Source organism: Typopeltis vanoorti, chromosome 20, assembly GCF_054136105.1.
Source record: "Typopeltis vanoorti isolate ZY-2024b chromosome 20, IOZ_Tvanoo_1.0, whole genome shotgun sequence".
In the NCBI taxonomy this organism is placed as follows: domain Eukaryota; kingdom Metazoa; phylum Arthropoda; class Arachnida; order Uropygi; family Thelyphonidae; genus Typopeltis; species Typopeltis vanoorti.
The window spans coordinates 3894612-3911445 of record NC_143568.1 but is presented as its reverse complement, the minus strand read 5'-3'; the positions used below and the strand labels follow the sequence as shown (position 1 = coordinate 3911445).

At 41.8% G+C, this 16834-nt stretch overlaps 1 protein-coding gene across 4 annotated transcripts in view; it reads left to right on the top strand.

Moving 5' to 3' along the window:
* The window catches only part of LOC150095199 (uncharacterized), a 195157-nt gene that overhangs the window by 88074 nt on the left and 90249 nt on the right, over nt 1-16834 (top strand). The window contains exon 1 of one of the 4 annotated variants that reach the window (XM_090409846.1): nt 9896-10085. The exons of the other annotated variants lie outside the window; for them this stretch is intronic. Coding sequence (XP_090265972.1) covers nt 10070-10085 — 16 coding nt within the window. The 5' untranslated portion in view covers nt 9896-10069. Of the gene's footprint in view, nt 1-9895; nt 10086-16834 lie in introns of those variants that run through there. 4 annotated transcript variants of the gene reach the window in all.

Sequence of the window (16834 nt, the reverse complement as noted above, 5' to 3'; positions counted from 1 at the left end):
CACCGATCAAGAGCCCGCAATCCACGAAAAAAAATCTGACGCTTTATCGTTCTTCGCAGCGATCGCGAGTGACCAGGTCGCTTCGATGTTTCGTGAATTCTGCGCATTCTCACGTGTTAAAAACCGAGGAAAGTCGACGCTTCGCCGACACGAGGAAATTTAAGTTCGAACGGCCGCACCGCGCATGTTTGCGAATAAAGAACTTTTTAACGATGCGGGAATTCGGGTCACGTGGTAGCTAGAATTTGAAATGTGACGTCACGTGCTTTCGCATATCGTGGCGTTTCGATTGCTTTGACCAATCTGCACGAAGGATGAAAGGGAGATTTTGGTTGCAACGTGGCAAGTGGAATTTTAAAGCGTTTTATCGTGGGCTTATGTCGCCAGGGAGGAGAGATTTATGTTCTCCACACAAAGCATCTTAAAAAAAAAAAGAAAATTAAGACTCTGACGTTTTCTCTTCCTTCTTGCAAATGTAGATGTGTTTAGCGAGAATGATTTAAAATTGTTTCTCGCATGGAAGAAGCGTTTCCGAGAGTTTTAAAATGAATAGGAATTGTGGGTTTTGTCGTGCTGATTTTAAAAACAAATATTAACGATTAAAAAGGCAAACCTTGTTTTTTGGTAATAAATCTGCGCCCACCCACCCACCCACCCACCCTAATCCGACACTTATCCCAATGGCTTTAAAAGGCCTTTAAGGCCCACAACCTTCCAAGCATGCTTGGATTTCGTAACCGAAGTACGAGGATAGGATGGTCACCCCCTATGCCTCGAAGTATTCCTGACTGTATCCGTGTGCGTTCACGGGGCGGTTTGCCTGCTTGCGGGATGAAAAACCCTGACGGAAACAACCCTGCTGTCCACGCCCAAGACCGGCTAACTTGGCTATGGCTGAGGAAGATCCTTCAGCTCCTCACGACACCGACGGGAATCGAGCCCAGGACACTCCTTCCCCAAGCATAGGGTTGCGAAGCGCAAAGCCACTCGGCTAACCGCCATATTAACTCTGTTGTTTATTTATTCACTTTACACGAATCTCTCCCTCCCGAAATGTTGTAAGCTAATCGGCTCTTAGTACAGCAGGCTGTCCAAGGGTTGGATAATTCGATTATCTGCTCTAAGGACCACACACACACACACACACACACACAAGCGTGAATATTTTTGAAATCATTTCAAGTCTCCAATACGCAGGGCGGTGGTCTAATACCAGGAGATGAAATTCATTTACCAGCTGAGGATGTTCACAAATAGCCATGCCGCCGATGGAATCAAACTCGCGACCGATCGGTTGGAAAGCAGAAATCCTCCTTTTGGCCGTCATCTGTACGAGGAGGGGCTGACAAGTTCTGATAAACGCCTAGAACGAAAACGATATTAAAGCAACTGATACAACCACGAGAAAGAATGCATCTTAAACTCTTAACCCCATATTTCATCAGATTGTAATAATCTGGTCTTCTTTTTTTTTTTTTTTAGGATGTATAAGAATGTGTCAGTGGTTTGAAGAAATTCAAAGGCACAGAGGTGCGTTTGTGCTGCAAGAGAAGTCAGCCACTGAGATTCACCAAACGTTGTGTGAGACTTTAAGGGACAGTCCCCCAGCATATCCGACAGTTGCCAGACGGGTGGACAAATTTGAAACTGGTCATGCTGAGACAACAGATGCCCACTGGTCAGGAAGACCTTTTACAGCGATCACAGCTGAAAACATCGATGCGATGCATGCCATGATTCTTGATACAGACGGATACCAGCCAAAAACATTGCAAAGCCTCTGGGGATAACCAGGAAACGGGTTGGGGTCATTATCCATCAACATCTGGACACGGAGAAGCTCTCAGCGATGTGGGTCCCCGAATGTTTGAATGCTGCCCAAAAGAGGGAACGCGTGCTGTCATCTCAAGTGATTTTGGGTCATTTTGAGAAATCAGGTGCAAATGTTTTGGCTCGTATTGTGACTGCTGATGAAACGGCCTCATTACTGTGGCCCAGAGATCAAGGCAACAGTCAATGGAGTGGATACACAAAGGTTCTCCACGGCCAAAGAAGTTCTGAAGAGAAAACTCGGCCAGAAAGGTTCTTGCCATTGTCTTTTGAGATATGGATGGTAATCCTTAACAAGTACCTCAAAAAAAAAGGTGAAACTTACAGCAGCAGTTTATTCAACAGCTCTGAAAGAATTGGAGGAGGTACTGAAGGAAAATCGCCGCGGGAAACTGAGCAGAGGGGTGTTGCTTTTACAGGACAACGCACCTGCTCACACTGCTCAGGAAACCCAACAGACAAGACTCGACTTTCGATGTCTTCCTCACCCACCCTATTCCAGACGTAGCCTCAACTGACTATTTCCTAATTCCCAAATTTAAAGCAACGCTGAAAAGGACAAAATTTCCCTCAGATGGTGAAGTCCTGTCCGCACCCGAGGATTGGTTGGTGCAACAAGGGAAAGGCTTTTTCTCAAAGGATGCAGCAGCGTCGTAACAAGGGTATAACACTTCGTGGGGAATGCGTAGAATAATGCGTGAGTTACACCTCCATTTCTTCATGGTGATTATCACAACTTTTCAGCACCCCTTGGTATCTTTTCTGGTGTACTTCAATCAGTTACGCTCGTCGCAATATCAGAATTTAAATTAAAATGCATTTTAAATAAGAGATTTCGAGCGAATTGCTGTCAAGTTGCAAAACGCAATAATGACGGATAGGAATTCATGTTGCGCAATGAGGGGGGGGGGGAGAATAAAAAAAATAGATCAATGGAAATACAGAGGAGGGAAGATAAGGCACAACAGATAAAAAGGAGAGAGAGATGAAAGTTGAAATATATAGGTGAAAGTCAATCTATGAAGACCTGAACAGATAGCAGACAGCCGTAAAAGAATGACTGAAACAGAATTGGATGAATTCTGTGAATTAAAACGAACAGAAAAATGGAAGCTAACAAAGAGGATTAGGAAGAGACCATTTCAAATAGATTGAAAGGTAAAATTGAATCAGGAAGTGGTTGACTGAGAAGAACAGATGGTTTTTAATTATTATTCTATCTGTTTTGCAAGGATAACAAGGATTTGAAAGGATACTAGTGGTGGTGGTCGGCGGTAGATGGCGTTGGTGTAGGTGTTGAAAATAGTAGTAGTTGGTGGATTGAGTGGTGGAGCTGGAAAGCTGTGGAGTAGGTGCCCTCCCTCGATGAGTCTTTGGACTCCCTGGAGGTGTGATGTAATAATAATAATAATAATAATAATAATAAAGCCGACTTAATATTTCAGTGCGACTTTGCTAAAAGTGACTGCTTCATTCTCAGATGCTTACGGAGGACCTTCTGGCTGATGAGATCGTTGCCATTATAGCGGATATTGCAGCATCTTGAAGTGCACTGAAGTGGATTTCCCATAATTCAACTCCATAAGTTTTGGAGTTTCATTATTATTTTTTGGAAAAAGTCGAACGTCAGTATCGTGAAGTAAACAAATCGCCTTGAAAGTGGGTGGTCAATGCTATAGGTGTGGTCCGGAAGAGACAATCTGCTCGAAGGCCAAATGAAAGGATGCTGAGAAGACATTTAGCGGCGGTCCTGAAAAGGCCAATTAGGAGAACGCGTTCACTTAAATATTCGGGATACGTTCGTTCATCGCATCCTTCGTGCAGAATTGAGTTTTAAATAAACAGTTCACGGACTTTAGAGAAGATTTGTCAAATGTTTCAGAAAAGAATTCACTGGAATTGGAGCAACATTGATTTGAAAAATTCGTTTTTAGTGAAGAAGCGAATTTAAGTTGATTTCAAAAAGAAAAAAGTAGGCTCTGTCGGCCTGGTTGGCTAAAGCGAATTGCGCCTCGTTCTTAATCCAAAAGGCCGGTATTTCGAAACGCCACAATGGCACGGGATGTTTGTGACAGTGTTTAGGTGGTAGATGATCTCGTCATTTAGTATAAGACTGCCCATTGGAGGCTAGAAGTGGCCACGAAAAAGCAGTTCCATGTTTGGTCTGTAAAGCAGTTTCCGGATTACGTAACCCTACGCCCACCCATCCACGATATTGAGGATGGGTTCGCAACCTTTTGTGGGTGAGATTCATAAATATTGCGTGATATGAAGGAAGTCGACACTTGAACCGTACGAACATGAAAGAATTTCGTCCAATGTGGAGGGTCGGCGGTTTCAAATTCCCGCTAATACGAACTCTGTTTCTTGGACAAGCACAGTATCGCCAAGATCGGATTCCTTGACATATTACGAGAGTCGAGTTCTTTGTGCCACAATTCAGGAAACTTTGACTAGCATCACTTTTTTCAAACACCATCTTTCGGCACTATCGAGCATCGCATCGCTCTGTTTGTGCTTCAAAAATGTGTTTAAATTTAACTTTCCGAATGGTTGGAGTGATCTTAGCACTTTGGATCTTTCCAGTTTTTTTAGAAGACCCTATAAAGTTTATCCTAGAAAATCATTGAAGAACTTAAATATCGCGTTGTTCATAATGTCGTCCACTCCTCACAGCTGTGTTGGAAAACGTCCTTCATGAATTTGAAAGCGAATTTGGACTGATTCGTCTTCAAGTGTCATCCCCTAGAAGGAGGTTGGCAACCCTATCACCAGGGCCGGCCATCTCGGGGGTGCAATGCACCCGGGTCCCACGATCGAGTGGGCACAGTCGGTACACATTTGCTGAAACGTATTTTTTATTTATTTATTTTTCTTCTAATTTTGCTTATAACTAAAGGGATTTCATCGACAGGATTTTAGGGCCCCCTGTAATAATAATATCTCTGTGTTTCTCTATTATATTAGTGGTTTGTGTTCAGTAAAGGTTATGCTAACCTGTTATATTTCGAATGTTTTTTTTTTTTTCCCTGTGCCAAAATCATTTGCAGGTAAGAGGTTTTACAATACGTTTATTTCGGATCCTTTAATTTTTACCTTTGAAAAATATTTTAGGGCCCCAAAAGGTTTCTTGCACCCGGGCCCCTTTTTAAAGAAGGCCGATCTTGCATATCACAGCACTTTTTTCTTTTTTTTGCTGCTCTGGAACATTTATGGTACTTCAAGCCAGTCCAGTCCTTAATGTCTTCAAACCACATTCCCCTGGGTCTACCTCTCCCTCCTTTTCCATCCAATTTCCCTTCTAATATTAATTTCTGAATGTCTAGTTAGGTGTCCAAAATATTTAAGTTTTCGTTCTTTAATTATTTTCATTAATGTTCTTTTCATTTTTGCTTTCTTTAAAACATCTTTGTTTTTCATTTTCTCTTTCCATGGTATTTTCAACACTCTTCTGATGGTCCACATTTCAAAAGCTTCTAATTTTTTCTCTGCTTCTTTATTTAGAGTCCAAGTTTCACTCTTGTAGAAAAGGCTTGACCAGATATAGCATTTTATTAATCATTTCTTGTGTCTATATTAATGTCTCTGGATGTTAGAACAGTTTTCATATCAGTAAAGGCTTTTCTTGCTATCTCTATTCTTCTTTTTTCATTGCTTTAAGGGAATTTCCTCTGTCTGTAAACGTTTGCCCCAAATATATAAAAGACTGAACCTGTTCAATTTTCTTTTTGTTAATAGTTATGTTCAGTTTCTTATTTATTGATTCTTTTGATATAATCATGCACTTTGTTTTCTTTAGGTTAATAATTAGTCCTACGTCTAAGCTTCTGTTGTAAATTTCTGTGATTAAGTTTTGAAGGTCATCTTCAGATTCAGCTATAAGGACTGCGCCATCTGCATACCTGAGGTTGTTGAAGTTCCGACCTCCGACTTTTACACCCTTCAATTCTGAAATATCTTTAAAAACGTGCTCACTGTATATATTGTACAGTAAGGGTGATAAGACACATCCTTGCCTTACTCCTTTTTGGATTTCAAATGGCAAAGATTGATTCTAGATGAACAAAGACAAACAGGTTCTTCAGAATCTGTTGCAAATAACGACTGAAATTGCTCGTACGAAACTAAATAAGCTTAAAAATGTAAAATCTGTGCGTGTGTGTGTAATTTTTTCCCAGTTCATGTTTGGAAGCATGCGACTTTCGTACGTGGCTCAATTCCTGGTGTTTGAGGCCTAGTTAGTAGTGTCTCCTCTCTTCAGAGAGAGAAGAGATGCTAGTGTGGATCATTTTCATTGCCGGGTGTGATCCTGCAACCTCGCTGATGTAGTAGATTCTTGAAAGTAGCTTATTTTAGAGCAGATAACCGAATTTTTTAACCTTCTGCCCAGTCAGAGTACTACAACACGTGTTGCACATTCTAACTTTTCATGGATGGGCTGACAAAACAAATTAAAAAAAATCTGCTTTGAAACTGGTTTTGTAGCTGTTAAATGCGATGTACGGAGATAAACAAAACTGCATATTACGTAATATATCTTTCTGTCTCTTCACAGCGAACCTTCAGTTTTTCACGATGTTGAAGTTTAGTTTTCACACACCAGGTTTCTTCATGAGTGAGCGCAGGAGTTTCTATAGAACCTAACGATGGAAGGCGGTTTTTTTTTAAGCAAGAAGGCCATTTTAATTCCTTCTTTGTTCTTTAACATGTGTATGTCTGCTAACACACTTTTTGTATGGAAGAGGTGCATCATACTTGTAAACTTCGTGTTGATAGGTGTTTGACGGTGCCGCATCCATTTTTGATGCTTTTAATGTGTTGAAGTTTTCTTCGTCACTCGAGAAAAGACGGAGGGTTATCTGCCGGATGAGAATTCGACACCACGTATAGCTGTCTACTTGGCTTGGTTTCTTTGGCATAATTCAATTTGTTTCGATTAGAAATTAAGACCGAACACTCCAATGAGGCAGCGATCTCTTCATGCTGGGGTGGAATCGCAAGGTATACTTGATTAAAAGGTATCGCATCTGTTTCTTGTGCTTCTGGTCAGATTATGAAAGCACCATCATCATCACCTTCTTCTTCTTTGCTTCACGCGTTAGGCAATCGTTTGCCTGTAACGTTTTCAAGGGTTTACAAAGTCTTCTGTCGATCCCCTCCTAGGTCTTCCTCTTGATCGGTGTCCCTTTGGTTTCAAGCAATATTTGGCCATCTGTCCTCACTCATTCCTTCTACGTGGTTTTCCCATTTCTTTCTATAGTTTGCGATGTCTTCTGTTATGTTAATTATGGATAACTGTTTTCTTATTTCTTATCTTGTCTATTCTTTTGTAGCCTGCAAGCGATCTTAGGAACTTCATTTCAGCAGCGACCACTTGTCTTTTCGTTCTCCCCAAGTCGTCCAAGTTTCAGTGCCCTATTTCAGAATTGGTTTGGCTATTATTTTATATTGTTTTATTTGGGTTGTTCTCGACATCTGAAGTGTCTGTTCACAGTTCCAATGCCTGCTGGGAATTTTTGCTTTTTATATGACATGTCGATTTCTCCATTAGGACTTACTTATGTAATTTCCTAGATATTTAAATTTGTTCTTGTTCTCTTACTTTGTCGTGGATGACTAGTTTGCATCTTTTAATTTCTTCACCTTGAAATGCTATTCGTTTCGTTTTGTTTATTGATAATTAGATAATCCTCGGTGCTCGAAAAACTCTGTGTGTGTGGGGGGGGGGTCGATAAGGTGTGGTCAACTGTCATGGCCCTTCTGTTAACACACACCAGAATCACTGACCAGACCAAATCAACGTCAACCATTGCGCAGAAACGACGATGCAAAAACAGAAAGCTAACGAGCATCCTGTACGTATGACTTAGCATCACGAGAGGTTTTATGGACGGCATGAGCTCTGTTCATACTCGGCGACGATCCTAGCATCCTCGCAGAAAGTGGATCTTTTCTCTCTCAGAATGGTGAATCTGCAAATGCTACCGAGAACTTAGCGAGGTGGAAGCGTTGTGATATTGGGCCACTGATTTTTGTTGGGCATTCTCGAAAGCCCAGTACTCGTGATGATGATGCAGTTCTGCGGAGGGTTTCACGTGTCAAAAGGGTTTCTTTGGATGAACTGCGATTTCTTCCGCTTCCATTACAAGGATTTTGTGTGTCTTGATGATCCAGTTATGCGTTTTCATAAGCCCCCACTGTCTCGCCCCCCCCCCCTAATATTGCAGCGTTTTGAGAAGGTAGTTTGGTCCCCGATGCTTTCTTGTCTTGTGACAGTTCGGAGATCATTCTTCGTGTGGTTGGAAATCTCGAGCTCGCCCATTGAGGCTGCGTCAAATGATGTTCTTCTGAGGAATTTACGGACATTTCTGCTGGAACATGTCGCAGATTAGTCGCACGTACATCGTGTAGTTTGACCCCAAATGCGAGCAGACGCCGTATTAAAAACACGTGCAGTTACCTGACACACGAATTTCTCCCGAACTTTTGGGGACACAAAGAGAAATTACACCCATAAGTAGTCGTTAGCGTATCTTTTGTCGTTTATCCGCTTAATACGGGAGAAGATAGAAAACCTCGATAAGTTCGAAGGACGACGCGCATGCGCCTTTCACTAACAAGCCCTGATGTCTTATCGCATCAAGGATGCAAGCAACATTTATGAGGGTTTTTCGGTGAAAGCGGAAACATTTTCACGATCTCCGTCTGTCCGCAATAAAACAGACAAACAAGACTATAGCATGTAATAATAATAATAATAATAATAATAATGCAAAATCGAAAATTTATTTCCGATACAGCCAGAGGGTTCGACAGCTAATCCTGGGGAAAATAACTTACCGAGCCCTCTGAAGCGAAAAAAAAATAATAAAGCAGAAATAAACTTACGCCTGAGGTCCTTAAAAAACTTGGGCGGGGAATCTTAACTCCCCTTCTCGCCGAGAAAGGCAGCTACGTGAACGGATGCATGCCGGTTAACACATCCACAAAAGTAACCGAAATCTGTGAATTAAAGTTCGTCTTCCTTCCCTCACATTTTTCACGAGAACTTCCTCTCCAGGATTAATAGCATCGCATTAGCAACGAGAACAGCCCTGCTAAGGCGTCGTTGAGAAACCCTTTTAAGTTGGGGGTTACCATTTAAAAAAAAAAGCAAGGGGGTTCTTCAGATTCGCATAAGAAATACAATCTTAAAAAAATGAGAATTAACTTCGAAATAAAGTATTTAATCAAAACAACTTTTGATTGTAAAGTTAATCGAAGCTTTTAATGAACTCGGTAGGTTGAACGAATAGAATTAACATTTTAAACTATTTAATTTGAAATTTACTTATTAAATGAAATAAATATTAAGAAACGTAAAAATAATCTGTCTCAAATTCTGAATCTGAGAAGGGAATTAGCCTCAGTCCACCGAGAAGAGACTCCCCACAGAACTTGCTCTGCATACCCAACATCTTGCGTTCATCCTCGCCTGCCTTTTTCTCGTTTGTTATCCCCCAACGCGTGCCTGATGATGTTTATTATCGCACAATATACGAGAATTCGTAACAAAAATGATATTTTTCAGTCCGATTTTAAAGATGCTGAAAGTATTTTTTATTTCCTCTTTCCCCATTAATTCTCCCCTTAATAACTGTTGGCTACGCTGACGTGTTTACCGACGAAACATCTTTTCCGAATGTTACCCGCTATAGAATTGATAAAAGACTTCTCGGTATTGTGTATCTCGCATCCGTCATCGAGACACAAGTTTGTCCGAAAATACACACAGGAACAGGAAGTGTGGTCAATACGCGCTTCGATACCCGAAAAACACCGTTGCTTAAAGATTTGTTAGTATTTGTAAGGCCTTTCCAACCATATCACGAATCAAATATCTCCACGACATTTCAAATCGCGTATTCAAACAGGCCAGAACCTTGAGTTTCGTTTTTTAATTTCCCCTCCCTATCCGAAACGTCCCTCCCCATTTTTGCTGCCAACAATGGACCGGTCCTGTACAAGTTCTGCCAAGCGGCGCTGGCAGTAGAGCAGTGCTTACTGCGTGCCTCGTGGAGTGTTAGAGTTAGTCTGACAGACGACAAGAGAACCACGTGGTTTCTCTGAACTTGTCAGTTTCACCTTGTCAAAGAACGAATACGTGCGGTGGACTAAGACATTGAACGTGAAGATAGAGCACTTGGGAATAGTTCTGCTCGTCCTGAAGCACCAGGAGACGTCTCGGGCGGAGAGAGAGATGAAATCCAAGCGAGGTAAGGCATATGTTTCGCTGCTCCTTTTCCGCTACAAGCTTTAACGTATTGTGCATTAGGCTTAGCAGCTGACTGCTGTCAGGCATTAGCGCACGTGGTAGCGACGGTGCGGCTCTCGATAAATCTCTTAGCTACGTCCATACGCGCTCGCATCTCGACTATTCTTCAAAAGTGTTCGTCGATCTTGAAGCGTGCATGTTTTTAATCGTTCGTTTACCAGAAATAAATAAATAAAAAGAATTCAACCACGTGAGTTTTTTCGAGTTCCGTCTTGTCACCGTTTCCCCTTTCGAGTTAGAACTCGGGCGAATGCTTTGACTTTAAAAGAGAGTACGGGTTTTTAAAAAATGGCATTTACGAATACTATTCAAGTTTGTGCACGCTTTCACGGCTAGTATTGACCGAGGTTAGAAATGTCATTCTTGTGACAGACGACTGTCGCCATATTTGTTATCGTGACAGTGACCAGTGGCTATTAGAAGTTAGCGCTCGCTTCAATCGCAACAAACAAGACAATGTCCATTTCTTTTATTGACTCGCTAACCGTTTGAATTCCCATGGCAACCGTGGTTCTTTTAATCGAAATTCGTCACTGATTTGCTAATTAACGCAACAATTAACTCATCCACACATTTCCCAGCTTGCAATGGCGTTAATATTCGTAGAGCTAATGGAATGGTGGACGCCAAGTGGGATTTTATCCCAAACAGAATCTTTTTAGTAGTAATCCTAGTTAGGAACATCGTCAAATGCTGTTACTGTCAAAAGCGTAGGGTGGACATTTTCCCTGTAATAAATAAGCGTGTGTTAATGGGTTGTTACGAGGAACTTCCTGTTTACGAAATGGTTCGTTCACTAAAATGGCGTTCTGTGGATTGGGATTTCGCTTATTGGATTCAAAGTGTGTCTCGATTTTCCTACTGACGCCAAGAGGGTAGACGCACTCCTTCGTCGCCTAATAAAACTAGCCCGGACAGGTGTGTCCGTAGCCGTTCGGGATTAGGGCAGGTGTTGGCCAGCACCCTCGCGGTAGTGGGCCACGCGTTACGTGTCGCTTGCAGGTAGGCCGTCACCGCAGGGGGCTTTTGGACCGCTGCCAGAATGGTGGTCCGCGTAAAAAAGTTTCGTAAATGACCGAAACGTTCGCTTGACAATCACGTGCGTCACCCGCGACGACAGTCGGCGAATGTCACGTCAAAAGTCGGTTTTGGTGCGAACGCACCGAAAAGAATAAATAAGGACGTATTAATTACGTTCAGATCGCGGAGAAATTAATTCGAGTCGCGGGACATTTTGGGAATGGTCGGTTCTGCCAGTGACGTGTTGTGACGTCATCGGCAGCATGGTTTTCTCGTCTCGTATGCCGTGGTGAAACTTCTTTTCCTCCTGCATTCAGTCTTTATTGTTACGAAGCGAGTTTTGTTTTATTTTTTTCCCTTCCTGATTTATTGTGTGCTCAGCGAGTGGATCCGCATTTGCCATTTTAAGCTGACATCACAAAGGCAATTTCTAGAACTGGTATTTTCTAGTTAGACGATTCAAAATGGCGCCGAAATTTTTATTTTTTCTTTTCTCCCGTCGAAAAGTGGTAGAAATGTCCGTCACGCATGACACGCCAGTGCAGGAACATTCAGGAACGACTGGTTGGCGAAACTTCATTTTTTTTTTTTTTTTTTTGTCATTTGCGCGTGCTCCTAATCGGATCCAAAGCCGTTCGTGGGATAGAGCAGGCCTGTTTCGCGCATGACTTTTACCTTCTATGTCTCGTGGCACATGCGGTGGCATAGATGCAAATTGCAACGTCATCGCTGATTGTTACGTAATATGTCAGGCAAGTAACAGAGAGCGTGGATAAACGAAGGCGGGCGAACGAATGCTAGGAAAGGTGCTTAATCGTGTACGGAACACCTTTGGACGTGGGGTCAATTAAGTCTTCGCATTCCATTCGGAGCAATTGCGACAGAATGAACATGACGTGCCGAAGCATAGTCCACGTCACTCTAAGGTGGCGGGGGTCCTCTTCCGAATGATTCAGCGAATTCGACGTATCCGATTCTCCGGCGCCACTGCTCGGCCAGAGTGCGAAAATGGCGAAAGTATTTTGGGCAAAACTGGCGATTAACGCGTGGATTAACCCCGTCTTAAGAGGATGTTGGTGTGTGTGTGCGCGCGCGCACGACAGAGAGAGCCTCTTCAGCGGGACATCCATTTTTGTATTCACTAACTATTTATAACTGCCGCGAATAAGGTCAGGTTGCCAATAGCAACACGATGATATTCGGGCTTTCTAACCCCCCCGCCCTTCCTCCATCCCTTTAGTGTTCGAGCCAGGTCTCCATTTGATCCTCGTACCGAAGGGTAGCAGGGGTTGTCGGCAGGCTCCCGATGGGTAGAGTAGAAGCACGTGCTATTAAAGGCCGAAGATAAAGATTGCTCCTCAATGTCGCCGCCGTTATATTTATGTGGTCTTTTGTCGTTGCCCTCGAGCCAGCAACGTCCCTTCCGAGTGCACTAAAACCGACATATTCAGGACCATCACCGAATTCCAAAGGAATATTTAACGCGCTTTCTTTGCCGCAACCTTCCTTCACGTGCCAGGCCCGAAGATTTTTGTCCTTTTGAGACAATTTCCTTTTGCCAGCCTCGTTCAGCTGAGAGGAGAGCAGAGTTGGTTTCGTCATTTCAGTTTTATTGAATTTGTACAAATTGAAAAACGAGATATGCCTCGGTTACTTTTTGACAGAGAAAAACGCAAAATTAAATATTAACGAAGCTTCTTTTTTAATGGAAAGTGTTTTTATGTGGTAGGAAACGAATCCCCACCCCCAGCATTTCCTGCACGTGGGAACAGCGATTGCGAAACCACTTTTATATCCTGTTTTGAATCTGCTTAACTATCAACGCCCCCTAACGAGAAACTGCATTGAGAAATAACGAAATGTGCGTATGACGCAATCTCAAACAATAAACTGTTTTAAGTGTCGTCATTTTCGTATCTTCGGAAAGGAAGGCCTCCGTGGCTGAGTAGATAAAAGCCTTCATTTTGTTCTGTAAGCTCATAAAGCTGATTGGCCACGAAGAGAATGTGGCCGATGATCATCCCGCATTAACTGCCTTTCTTACTTAAGGTTTTGGTTTCAATTAAGACCAGCAGGCCTCTGTACACTCTCTTAATCGTTCTTCGAAATGGACAAAGGGTTGGGTGGGACCTGCCCAATTATATTTCCTTTCCACGGAGACTTATCTAACTTTATGGTGCTAACGTACCATAGGCTTACAACCCGTCGCGTCGGGTCCTTCTGTATTTAGAAGAAACACGTCGAATTTGATTATACAGCGAGGTCCCATTAACAAATGGGGTTGTCCCGCCATCTCCGAATTTATCAATCGCTCGCGCCATCTTCATTACTTCCTTCTCCACGCATCTAATCGCACCGGAGACCACGGGGGTGCAGCTAATTCATCCCTGGAGAAAAGGCGAAATTTATGTAAGCAGATTACGATGTGGTCGAGAGTACAGACTGCGCGATAGAAGAGGATGTTTGTCTCCGACGAAGAAAGATAACTTCAGCCACTCAAGTAGCGGAACACAGAAAAAGTCAAAGTTCAGCTCGATTTTTTTTTTTTTTTTTTTTTTCATCAGTCGTACAACGAAAGTCAACATGTCTTCTCTGGAGAGTCCCCAAGGAAGGTACGACTGTTAACAGACGATGCGTCGGATAGGGGTGAGGTTGACGCAGGCTTCCTTGGCATTCTCCCAAAGTCTGATAGCGAGACTTGCAACGGTGCAGTCCATAAGATTAAAGTCCATAAAACACCCTGAAAATGAGAAGTTTTCTAATCCCCGAAGCTTTTCGGCTCGCAAGATGTCCCCTTCTTTAGGGGTCGAGTAGAATGGTATTGAGGTGTTGCATTCTTCAGGATCAGCCAGTTCGAAAGGCGTCTCCACAGACTTAAGAAGTGTAGGGCGAGGGTGCTTTAAAGAGCGCCCATTCCCGGCCGTAACGAATTCGAGGTCCAGCTGGAATCATTTCGGCGGGGCTCCTAATTTAACATAATTAAGTATCGGGGGGGGATATGCTATTAAATAGAATTAAAAATTAAATAATATATTTACTGATGATGGTTTCACAAAAAAGAAACTATAAAGGTTTTTTTTTTTTTGTTTAGCAAAATCTTAAAAAATGTTATCAGATTTTACATTTCTTGCTTCGAGTCCCGATTGCGTCCGGTCAGCTTGAGGTCGGCCCTGGACGTGCCGCACCTGAAGAGAAACAACGTTTACGAAATATATTATCTCTCCTTTGTCTCCAGATAACAGTGGGGGTGCTGCATCTTCCGAAATATACATACGCACCGTAAGTACGGTGTATACGTGTTTGGATAAAATATCAAAAGTATGGTAAGAATTCAAAAAAAAATTTAAACATGAAAAAATATTGTTTATTATCGATAAAATTATACAGTTTGGTATAATCCAAAATGACTTAAAAATAAAATCCATTATCATAACCCCAATAATGTTCTAAAATAAAAACTATAAGAAATGTTATGTCTTTAATTGTAATGTCCAAATATTTAAAGAGACGGAGTAAACACGGTAAGCACTACGAACACTCTACTACTGGCGCAAACTGCATATAAACAACAGCGGAACTGCGCGACGGACAGTGCCGCATTACGCTAATAGCTGGAATCTCATATGCATATAAGATGTTCATATGCTTGCGCGTGTAGGAATAGGACACTGTGGTAAACGCAATGCTGCCAGCGTCCTCCTAAGTGCTACAAGATGGATTTTTATTATTTTTTATACAAAATAAGAGAATTGTATAGGATTGTTGATGATAAAATTAAACATTACAAGCAAATATTAATAAATATATATCGAGAAAAATTGGGGGTGCTGCAGTTCCGTAGTGCCTATGCACGAGCCGCCCCAGCTACAGAAACGACATATAATAATGTTTATAAGGCAACGTTTAATAAGCGAATTGAGGCTATTACAACTGGTTTTTTCTTACAGTCGTGCGTTGAATAACAAATAGAGGTGTCGTACTAGTTTTGATTGCCATCTATGTTGCGCCGCAGTTAATATTGATAATATAACAGTTTAAGGATAAAATTACTGAAAGGACAGAAATGTGCTCTAACTAGCTGACGTCATCGAAGACAAAACTGAAGGGCGTTAATGTTTTCAATTCACTTTTTTTACACTACATGCAAATCGATGTTGTCAGGGAAGACTACCTCGCAAGGTGTTCATCCAAGAAGTTGTTGTTGTTAATGGTTGCTAGTATTTTTTTTTTTTTTTAATAAAAGACGCCATATTTATGTTGTAATATAGCTAGGTGAAAACGACGCTCCTTGGTTGGGAAGTCCTGAGTTCAAAACCCATCTGGGAATGAAAACATAAGGGCTGATCATTAGAGAGGATAAATCATACAAGTATCCTATCGTATGATACGACTTAAGATAAACAAAAAAATATATAATTTCTTCGAAGTCTTATCTAACTCGATGTCTTTCAGTGCTGTGCGTGGAAAAACTTGTTTTTACGGTTTCAGATGAAGACAGTCGACTCGGTCCGATCTGGACCGAGTTTAAGTATATTGGCATACAGTTAGCGACTTTTTCCAGCTTGCTATCCTCTGTCAGTTGGGAAAAGAAAGAGTGACAAAAAAAGAAGGAAAAAGATAATCTGCGACAAATTTTCTTTCTATAAACAACCCCAACTTCGCCGTAGGTGCCCGTGGATTTTGGATCCACGTCGACGAGTAGATCCAGGGGTGCAAATTTGTATAATCAACTCAAAGAACGTTTATTGACGCGAAATTTGACTTCGTATTCAAAATGCAGCATTTTCAGGCCTTCCGTGCAGGGGAGAAAGAATTAATAGTACCTACTTTATAACAGGAAATAAGTCAGGGGTGGGGAAAGCGAAATTACAGTTTCACTCCACTAAATATATTGTTATATTGCTGTCGTTTTTCTCGTACTGTAAATCTGGCAGTTTCGGCTGCATGCTTAACGGTGTTTGTTGGGTGATAAGGGCTGTGACGTACGGTGCTATATTTCGGCAATATATTCGCAGCCTTGTGCGCCGTTAGCTCGTGTATAAAACCAGAGGCCGTTGTGTGTTGTATAATTTGTTAAAACGACTGTAATCATGAAAGTAAGAAGATGAAGGTCTAATAAAATTCACTTTTTCCCCCTCTATTGTGGCATAGGAGTCGGCCGCTAGTAATTCAAAGAACTTCGGACTTCTAATTGCCTCTGCAGCAGTAATAGTTAGTTATAAAAAAAAAAAAATAATAAAGTACTCTTTTTACCTGTCGTAGAAAGCGTACTTTTCAAGCAGAGTAATCTTCGAGGATAATTTTCCTCCAAGAGACTGCGTGCTGCTTTGAATAGCTTTTTCCTTATAGCAGTTCTCCAAATTACCTTCTACAAGTCATTACTTTTTTTTTCTATTTTAATTTTTAGTCTCGAAATGAAAACCGCAACTGCTACTAAAGATATTACAATTTTCATACGACAGTTATTGGCGAGCATCTCTGCGCTCGCTCGCTACAAAACCCCGTCTGATATTCCACGTTAATTTTCGTTTATTTACCGCTTAGATAGGAGGACCTAAACAAAGTCGAATATTTTGTCATATTCCGCGTGTCGATACCAATTATCATTAAGGGCTGTAAGGGTTTTTCCGCCAGATGGCAGTGTAGTTCTCACATCGATTCATTGATTGA